The sequence below is a fragment of the Salmo salar genome, chromosome 01 (assembly GCF_965601325.2).
Source record: "Salmo salar chromosome 01, fSalSal1, whole genome shotgun sequence".
NCBI lineage: Eukaryota > Metazoa > Chordata > Actinopteri > Salmoniformes > Salmonidae > Salmo > Salmo salar.
The window spans coordinates 116154464-116164150 of NC_138291.1; the positions used below are offsets into that span (position 1 = coordinate 116154464).

Here is a 9687-nt window from a genome sequence, read left to right on the forward strand (position 1 = left end):
AATCAGCCTCTCTCTGGTCCCTGATATCATACTCTTCTCATAGGGGTCAGACAGGCAAGGAGATTCCCTGAACATATATCACTTTTCATTTTACCCTTCAGTTTTGTCTGGAAATAAGTGTTATATGGGGTAAAATGGTTAGTGCTGAGATTTAACTTGACACGGTATTAGATTTTTGAATTTACAACACCATACCAAGTAATTCATAAGCCCTTGGAAACCTGTAACATACAGTTAAACCAATTGAGAAACCTGTAAAATACAGTAAAACCTATTGGGAAACCTATGAAATACAGTAAATGTCACGCCCCGGCGTTAGAGATCCTTATTATTCTCTGTTTGGTTAGGTCAGGGGGTGACTCGGGTGGGAAAGTCTATGTTTTCTATTTCTTTGGTTTTGGGCCGAGTGTGGTTCCCAATCAGAGGCAGCTGTCTATCGTTGTCTCTGATTGGGGATCATATATAAGTTGTCATTTTCCTTTTGGGTTTTTTGGGGATCTTATTTTCTGTTTAGTGTCTGTGCCTGATAGAACTTTACGTTCGTTTTGTATTTTCTTTGTTTTGCCGGTGTTCATCAAATAAAAGAAAGATGTACGCTTACCACGCTGCACCTTGGTCTCCTTCTTACGACGGATGTAACAGTAAACCCTATTGAGAAACCTGTAAAATACAGTAAAACCTATTGAGAAACCTGTAAAATACAGTTAAACCAATTGAGAAACATGTAAAATACAGTAAAACCTATTGAGAAACCTGTAAAATACAGTTAAACCAATTGAGAAACATGTCAAATACAGTTAAACCAATTGAGAAACATGTAAAATACAGTAAAACCTATTGAGAAACCTGTAACATAGAGTTAAACCTATTGGGAAACCTGTAACATACAGTAAAACCTACTGGGAAACCTGTAAAATACAGTAAAACCTATAACATACAGTTAAACCAATTGGGAAACCTGTACCAAGTAATTCATGAGCCCTTACCATACATTTATATTCTTAATGAACTTATCACCCAAAATTGTAATATTTGAAACAAAAAATCTAAAGCTGCAAATCATCCCACCTTTAACTTTGCATCCCCAAACCACAGCATCTGATCTGTGAATAGATAGTGACAGGCAGACCTAGCCTTGCTTTCCTGCCACTATCAGTTGAGGGGATCTTGTAATGGCTAGTGGAAGGAAAGAAGGGTTCACACCTTGCTGAGTAGAGTGAAACTGTATCCAACCTGATTCATCCATCCCTCCAACCCATGTCACTCACTGAGTGACCCCCACCCACACTCCCCACTACTCCAGGCAGCTCCAGGCAGCTTCAAGACCCAGCCCCAGGCAGCTCCACTACCCAGCTCCAGACAGCTACCCAGCCCCAGGCAGCTCCACTACCCAGCTCCAGACAGCTACCCAGCTCCAGGCAGCTCCACTACCCAGCTCCAGACAGCTACCCAGCCCCAGGCAGCTCCAGGCAGCTACCCAGCCCCAGGCAGCTCCACTACCCAGCGCCAGGCAGCTCCAGGCTGCTCCACTACCCAGCCCCAGGCAGCTCCAGGCAGCTACCCAGCCCCAGGCAGCTCCACTACCCAGCCCCAGGCAGCTCCACTACCCAGCCCCAGGCAGCTCCAGGCAGCTACCCAGCCCCAGGCAGCTCCACTACCCAGCCCCAGGCAGCTCCAGGCAGCTCCACTACCGAGCCCCAGGCAGCTCCAGGCAGCTCCACTACCCAGCCCCAGGCAGTTCCAGGCAGCTCCACTACCCAGCTCCAGGCAGTTCCAGGCAGCTCCACTACCCAGCTCCAGGCAGCTCCAGGCAGCTCCACTACCCAGCCCCAGGCAGTTCCAGGCATCTCAAGGCAGCTCCACTACCCAGCTCCAGTCAGCTCCACTACCCAGCCCCAGGCAGCTCCAGTCAGCTCCACTACCCAGTTTCAAGCAGCTCCAGGTTACTCCAGGCAGCTCCACTACCCAGTTTCAAGCAGCTCCAGGTTACTCCAGGCAGCTCCACTACCCAGGCCCAGGCAGCACCAGGTAGCTCCAGGCCCCATGGCCCTGTGTGTCTCTCTGTCCCCTAATCAGAATGCAAAATGATCTTCAGAAAGGAGGCTCTCCTAGCCGCAGGCTGACTGATTCTCTTCAGAAAGGAGACTCACCTAGCCGCAGGCTGACTGATTCTCTTCAGAAAGAAGGCTCTCCTAGCCGCAGGCTGACTGATTCTCTTCAGAAAGGAGACTCTCCTAGCCGCAGGCTGACTGATTCTCTTCAGAAAGGAGGCTCTCCTAGCCGCAGGCTGACTGATTCTCTTCAGAAAGGAGGCTCTCCTAGCCGCAGGCTGACTGATTCTCTTCAGAAAGGAGACTCTCCTAGCCGCAGGCTGACTGATTCTCTTCAGAAAGGAGACTCTCCTAGCCGCAGGCTGACTGATTCTCTTCAGAAAGGAGGCTCTCCTAGCCGCAGGCTGACTGATTCTCTTCAGAAAGGAGGCTCTCCTAGCCGCAGGCTGACAGATTCTCTTCAGAAAGGAGACTCTCCTAGCCGCAGGCTGACTGATTCTCTTCAGAAAGGAGACTCACCTAGCCGCAGGCTGACTGATTCTCTTCAGAAAGGAGACTCTCCTAGCCGCAGGCTGACTGATTCTCTTCAGAAAGGAGACTCTCCTAGCCGCAGGCTGACTGATTCTCTTCAGAAAGGAGGCTCTCCTAGCCGCAGGCTGACTGATTCTCTTCAGAAAGGAGGCTCTCCTAGCCGCAGGCTGACTGATTCTCTTCAGAAAGGAGACTCTCCTAGCCGCAGGCTGACTGATTCTCTTCAGAAAGGAGACTCTCCTAGCCGCAGGCTGACTGATTCTCTTCAGAAAGGAGGCTCTCCTAGCCGCAGGCTGACAGATTCTCTTCAGAAAGGAGACTCTCCTAGCCGCAGGCTGACTGATTCTCTTCAGAAAGGAGACTCTCCTAGCTGCAGGCTGACTGATTCTCTTCAGAAAGGAGACTCTCCTAGCCGCAGGCTGACTGATTCTCTTCAGAAAGGAGGCTCTCCTAGCCGCAGGCTGACTGATTATCACCTCTACACTACAGGTGTAGTATTTTCATTTGATCACTCTGTTGGTGCAGAGAATTTTCTTGTCATGCAGTAAAATTCTATTGAGACTCATGATATACATAAATTCAATGAAAACCTGCTGTTCTCTTTCTTTCACTAGATCTCACACCTAATCTACAGTATACCCTACTAGCATATCAAAACTCATTTACAGTAAGAAATGATGATTAAATTAAGATTCAACATATGTATATCACACTGAGAAATCACGTTAACTTGTTTTATCAGTAGTTTACCTGGTAGCAGGTCTATGATGTTTTATCAGTAGTTTACCTGGTAGCAGGTCTATGATGTTTTATCAGTAGTTTACCTGGTAGCAGGTCTATGATGTTTTATCAGTAGTTTACCTGGTAGCAGGTCTATGATGTTTTATCAGTAGTTTACCTGGTAGCAGGTGTATGATGTTTTATCAGTAGTTTACCTGGTAGCAGGTCTATGATGTTTTATCAGTAGTTTACCTGGTAGCAGGTCTATGATGTTTTATCAGTAGTTTACCTGGTAGCAGGTCTATGATGTTTATTCAGTAGTTTACCTGGTAGCAGGTCTATGATGTTTATTCAGTAGTTTACCTGGTAGCAGGTCTATGATGTTTTATCAGTAGTTTACCTGGTAGCAGGTCTATGATGTTTTATCAGTAGTTTACCTGGTAGCAGGTCTATGATGTTTTATCAGTAGTTTACCTGGTAGCAGGTCTATGATGTTTATTCAGTAGTTTACCTGGTAGCAGGTCTATGATGTTTTATCAGTAGTTTACCTGGTAGCAGGTCTATGATGTTTTATCAGTAGTTTACCTGGTAGCAGGTCTATGATGTTTTATCAGTAGTTTACCTGGTAGCAGGTCTATGATGTTTTATCAGTAGTTTACCTGGTAGCAGGTCTATGATGTTTTATCAGTAGTTTACCTGGTAGCAGGTCTATGATGTTTTATCAGTAGTTTACCTGGTAGCAGGTCTATAATGTTTTTCTGTAGTATTTTCACCAAACACATTGTTGTCCATCTCTTTCCCCTCCAACCCAACCTGTTAACCTTATATCTGGGGAGAGGAACGGACAGCTGATCTGTGGTTCTCTCTAAAGACCTAGTGTTTGAGGAAGTAACGCTTCCCTAACCCTGCTGACAATCATTCCCCAGCCACACACACCGCCTGGTTTCTGGACCTTCTGCCATATCACATGACCAGCTTAAAACGGATACTTCCTGTCCCATCCATTTGGAGGAGAAATTGACGGGATTAAAGATTTAAAATAATCCCGTCCCAAACCTGGGTCAAACACCACCATCCAATTATGAGGCTCCCTGCCTTTTGAAGGTGACGCAGTTGATCCTGAAACCCCTCATTATGGTTTTAGCCTAGCCCACTGGGCTTGGGGCTTCTATGGGGACCAGGGTTGGGTTTGGGGCCTCTATGGGGACCACGGTTGTGTTTGAGGACACTGGGCTTGGGGCTTCTATGGGGACCACGGTTGGGTTTGAGGACACTGGGCTTGGGGATTCTATGGGGACCAGGGTTTACCAAGGTTGGGGCTATCGAAATTGGGGCCACCCTACCTGAGACGCTCCCACCATGGCCTGGGTCAATCCCTAGCCCTGGGGGTATGGAGGCCAGGTCGGGGGCCCTGAAGAAGCCATCAGGTATGGGAGGCCCACCAGGTTACCAGGTGACTGATATTCAGAAGGGCCCGGCCAGGTGAAATTCCCCTCAGGCAGCGTGTAGTGGAGCGTATCAGGACGGAGACGTGAGATGGAGACGGAAGATCTCTGATAATTGACTAGATGGAAACTACCCACTACCACTTAATGGAAGTTTAGCAGGGGCACATGTTATGAATGGGAGTGTGAAATGCCTTCTGTATTTGCACGATTGGGACATCTTTGTAATAACATTTTTTTTTAATTATGAGACTTTGAAAATAAATGTGATATTTTATAGAGTAGCCTAGAATATGTATTTTAGCAGAACTGTTGGTCCTCATAATATGAAAGAAGATAAAGTGAATGTCCACTGGTCCCAGAGAAGGACAGATCTCAGTCTGGTTTAGAGGAATAATTCACTTATTGTCATGTTCATTTGTTTGTGTATTTACTCCTGAATGTGTCAAGACAAACCTGGACTTGAAGTGTAAATATAACAGACTGCCAGTGGGTGGTCAGGGAGTTTGTTGGGGTACATTGGCATGAATGGCAGAGCATAGACCTACCAATAGACACATATATAAATAGGCCTAACAGGAGTTTAGCACTATTCAATTAATTGTTGCATGTTTATAGTTTCTACCTATTTTAGAGCTTATGTATAACGTTGTAATTACACATGACATCTATGTTCTATTCACTGGTAGGCCTACATTACAACGTTGGTGAAAGACAGGATTTCAATTGAAAACTTGTCGCTGTGAGAACCCGTTTGAGTTTCACAAAAATACTCTTTGTTAGATAGGAAGCCCATGCATCACGGACAACAGGAGGGAGATGTGGTCTGAGTGATATAATACGTTCCCAGATCTGAGGTCACCGAATGTTTTCATCAGAGCGCAGGAGGGGATCCCTTGGTATTGCCAGGGCCCATTGTGTCACAGCTACGGGCACGAACCTCTTGTCAATTTTGCTTTAGTCGAGACAACAGAGCGCCAGAGCGCACTGAATTATCCACCAATTAAGAGGTGTTCTCTTTAATTTACTTCCTTTGATTTCGTGCGTAACCGTAAATTGTTTCAAAATACGACATGTGTAAGATAGCCGTTTAATGGCTTGAACATTTTTCATGGGAAACCTCTCTCTCTCTCTCTGGTTATTATTGCCCACTACAGCAAATCAGGGACACTATTTATCTTGTTTTTGTCCCATAATAGTAGGACAACTGCACATGCCCAAACAATGGGTGTTACATGCTATTTTGCAATGACGTGAATCGCTCATTGGATACGCGGCCAGATTGATTCACAGCTCATAAGAAAAACAACATGGAACTATCGATCATTCTTATTTCTCACACGATGTTTAATAAAATATCACTCTGCGTTTTATGCTGTGAGTGATGAAACTTTCCCCCGCTGAATAAACTGAAAACAGGTGTGAACTATTCAATTCAACAAGTTTCCATCTATCCATCCATACACACCATTAAATAAGACCAATAGCTGAACTTCTGAACTGGGTAGAAATAAAGAGGTGATGTGTCTTGAATCTCAGCATAAATCGGGTTTATTCAAAGTGACAAGCTGGAAAATGTCTCAGTCTCACCTACTGTTTTCATACAGTTGAGGAGGCATGAGCTAATGATCACAGAGGAGAAAGTTCAGAAGCAGGTGAAGCCTTCATTGTTGTAGCCTGTTACGTGAATGGACGATTATTTCTTCGTCCATTCAATATAAAATATCATTGATCAATTGATGAACTTTATGGAATCCTACTGGAACTGTATTCCCGAGTCTGAGATGGAATATCTGGCTGACTGTCCGGAAAGTTTCATGAATGGAATGGATGAAGGAGAGAGGGAGGGAGGGAAGGAGAGAGGGAGGGAGGGAGGGAGGGAGGGAGAGAGAGGGAGAGAGGGAGGAAGGGGAGCGAGAGAGAGGGAGAGAGGGGAGAGTACACAGCGGGGTGTAGGATTAATTCCAACCTCGATTGAACCTGAAATACTTCTGGTAAATAATTGTCAGTGCCATTATAAATACTGTTTGGTATTGTAAGGAATCAGTGAACATGTTCTCCTACACCATTAACAGCTGTAGCCTAATCAAACCCCACAGGTGCGTTAGTGTTTTAAACCTTAACTTAAAATGTTATGTTAAAAGTAACCTAAAATGTTGATTAGAATTGAGAGACATGAGTTAACATCTAAACGTTAATCATTTCAATATTTTAGTGTTTATAAGTCAAATGGAATCGTGCGTAATAAATAAAATGAAATAGAGCGCTGGTTTATTGTAAAGTTGATTATTATGGCGAATAAATCTGAGACATCTTCACTTTGACAAGTCCGCTAGAAAATACGACAGAATCAAGAATTTCAGATATTACATTTATTCAAACGTTTGACAATAGGCTTTAAATAAAATATACACACACACAATACCTTCTACAAAAAAAAGTGGTCTGCAAAGAGAGTTACTATTTAGGCTACATAACAAAACATATATCTGCAGAAGTGTTCTATTAAAAAAAATACAAGATCTTCAGAAAGGCACAGTGACGTCATCCAGGCAGTTTACATAAGGCCAATATAAAGGAAACGAAAGAGTTACGGTAAATGTTTATTCCAAGGCAAGACCATTCCAGGGCTCCAGTTGGGCATAACAACAAAGTTTGGTCTTAATTAAATGTTCTTAAAATGCTTAAGTCGAACGTAGTTTCGACCCACTTTTTGAAATTCCGATTCAATCATGAGAAAGCATATTTTTAAGACATTTCTATTACACGTTTTTAATTATGGAATGCATAACATGAATAATATTCATGGTACTTGATGTACTCACTGAGTACTTTATACAAGTATGCCAACGAGTTGCATTATATTATCTACATATATGTGACATAATTAGGACTAAGCTTAGACCTCGGTCCCTTCGCGGCTATATATCAAATGATTAACAGTGAAGTGGTTTGGGAGAGAGTTGGTGAGGCCCAGGCCTCCGCTGTGATTGTTCTGTGCGGATGTGTAGCAGTTCATTCTATTAGCTGTGGAGAGGTGAGTGGTATCCGAGTTCAATGGCGTGATTTGAGAGGGCGAGTATGAACCAAGTCCGGACATGTTTTCTCGGGTCTGATGAGGCGACAAATCCCCCATAGCATGTCTTCCTGAACCAAAGTTCCCCCTGGCCCCCTCCCGGGTAGAGCTGTTGTTACTCCCCGCCAGCATCGAGTTCATAGTGGAGACAAAGTTGTTGTAACAGGGACTGTGTTCCACAGACGGGGACAGGGATGATTCGGGCTCGGAGGAACCAGGGGAGTCCTGGAGGCTGGGAGGGGATGAACTCATGATACTGGCCGTGTCGGAGACCTTCAGGGCGGCAGTGTCTTCTGACTTCACCGCAAGAACAGTGTTGTTGTTGTCTCCTCCGTTCAAGTCAGCTCTTCTCTTTCTCTTTCTTCGGAAGTTGCCGTTATCGAACATTTTCTCACAGTTTGGGTCCAACGTCCAGTAATTTCCCTTTCCTATGAAGACATGAAGACAGGACACAACAGACAATGTAGGTCCTAAACGAGATATCAAAAGGTCAATACTGCTCTAGTCTACTGTCAGACACGTCTTTAAAAAAATCTAATGGCAAAAAAGGTATGATATTCAAAATGACACATTTAATAGGTGCAAATAATGAGTTATTTACAAGCACAACGGGTGTTGTAACTTACCTGGATCATCGTCATCCCGTGCAACTTTCTTAAAACAGTCATTCAGTGACAGGTTGTGTCTGATTGAGTTCTGCCAGCCAGCTTTGCTCTTCTTATAAAAGGGAAAATTCTCTGCCACATACTGATAGATGTGACTCAGCGTCAACCTCTTGTCCCCGGCGCCCTGGATAGCCATGGCTATGAGCGCTGAGTAAGAGTACGGAGGCCTAACCATTTTGAAGAGTTCCTGCTGGCTAGAGATTGACAGCCATCCGAGGTCAGCTCCACCAAACCCGGTAGGAGGGGGTAAGAACTGCCGCTGGTTCGCTCCGTATCCAGACTGTATGTACGATGCTCCGTTCAATCCCGTCAGGTATGGAGACGTGTCGATGCTCGGGCCGTTTAGCCACAGGTACGGGTTGCTGGTCGGCGAGGTGTACTCACCGAGGCCGTAGCTTTGAGGATGCGCCGGCGGCCTCTGCGGGTGGTGACCATGATGGAGGTTTTGCTGGTGCTGGTACATGCTGCCGATGTTATCGCAGTACACGGCCATATCCAGGAGCTCCTGCGCGCTGTGGTGCTGAATGGGGCTGGTCTGCGCGTTGGATGGCTGCTGTCCAAAAGCGTTCATAATCCCTTCTAATTGAGTACGAATCCTGGTTTCTTCTTCTATCAACAATAACATGCGGTTCCTTTCCCAACCGTCTGTTTCCGTCAGTCTCTCCCGGAGGACTGAAGGCTAGACCCAAGGGAATGAGGTATTTAAGTGCTCCGCCTGGAGCGTCGACAGGTAAACCCCTGTGAAAGGAACTGTCTCGCGGGTGACTCCCCCCTTTTCTGTCACGCTTCAGTCGAATTGTCTTAACCGAATCTGTGCATCAATGGGAGAGATACTGGTGAGAGATTAGCCCACTCATTAATGCAGTTTTAGGAGTGAACCTGGAGTAAGATAGGCTGAGTAATTTACCGCGCAAGTATAGCCTAATAAGCATATGCAATAATAAAAATAGGCGGTTAGGCAACACGTTATCCAATTAAAACAGTTTTACTGTTGGCCAACCATATTTCCACTTTTACGCACGGAAACTTTTACAAATGTATATCTTAAATAATAGTTTTATGAATATACCTTCATAATTTCAATATACCAAATGTAATTGAAACAAATATTTTATATATATTTTTAAAATAAATTGTTTCTGTCAAATATAAGTTGTCAATTGAAGTAGCCTTTGCCTTTTGGTGAACAGTGGGACACA

General features: G+C 44.8%; 1 protein-coding gene across 1 annotated transcript; it reads right to left on the bottom strand.

Annotated features, from left to right (window-relative positions):
- Nucleotides 1–7112: 7112 nt before the first annotated feature.
- On the bottom strand, nucleotides 7113–9277 carry LOC106613906 (forkhead box protein I2-A). Its single transcript, XM_014216668.3, has 2 exons — nucleotides 8450–9277; nucleotides 7113–8251 (listed from the first exon to the last, which is right to left on the bottom strand). The coding sequence occupies exons 1-2, from the start codon at nucleotides 9111–9113 to the stop codon at nucleotides 7647–7649; spliced, it is 1269 nt and encodes a 422-aa protein (XP_014072143.3). The 5' UTR covers nucleotides 9114–9277; the 3' UTR covers nucleotides 7113–7646.
- Between the last annotated feature and the right edge of the window lie 410 nt (nucleotides 9278–9687).

Excerpts from the sequence above, each read along its gene's own strand:
- LOC106613906 (XM_014216668.3), bottom strand. The coding sequence starts at position 9,113 with ATGTTATTGTTGATAGAAGAAGAAACCAGGATTCGTACTCAATTAGAA. Across the intron at positions 8,252-8,449 it reads ACGGGATGACGATGATCCAG|GAAAGGGAAATTACTGGACG; the intron begins GTAAGTTACAAC and ends ATGTCTTCATAG.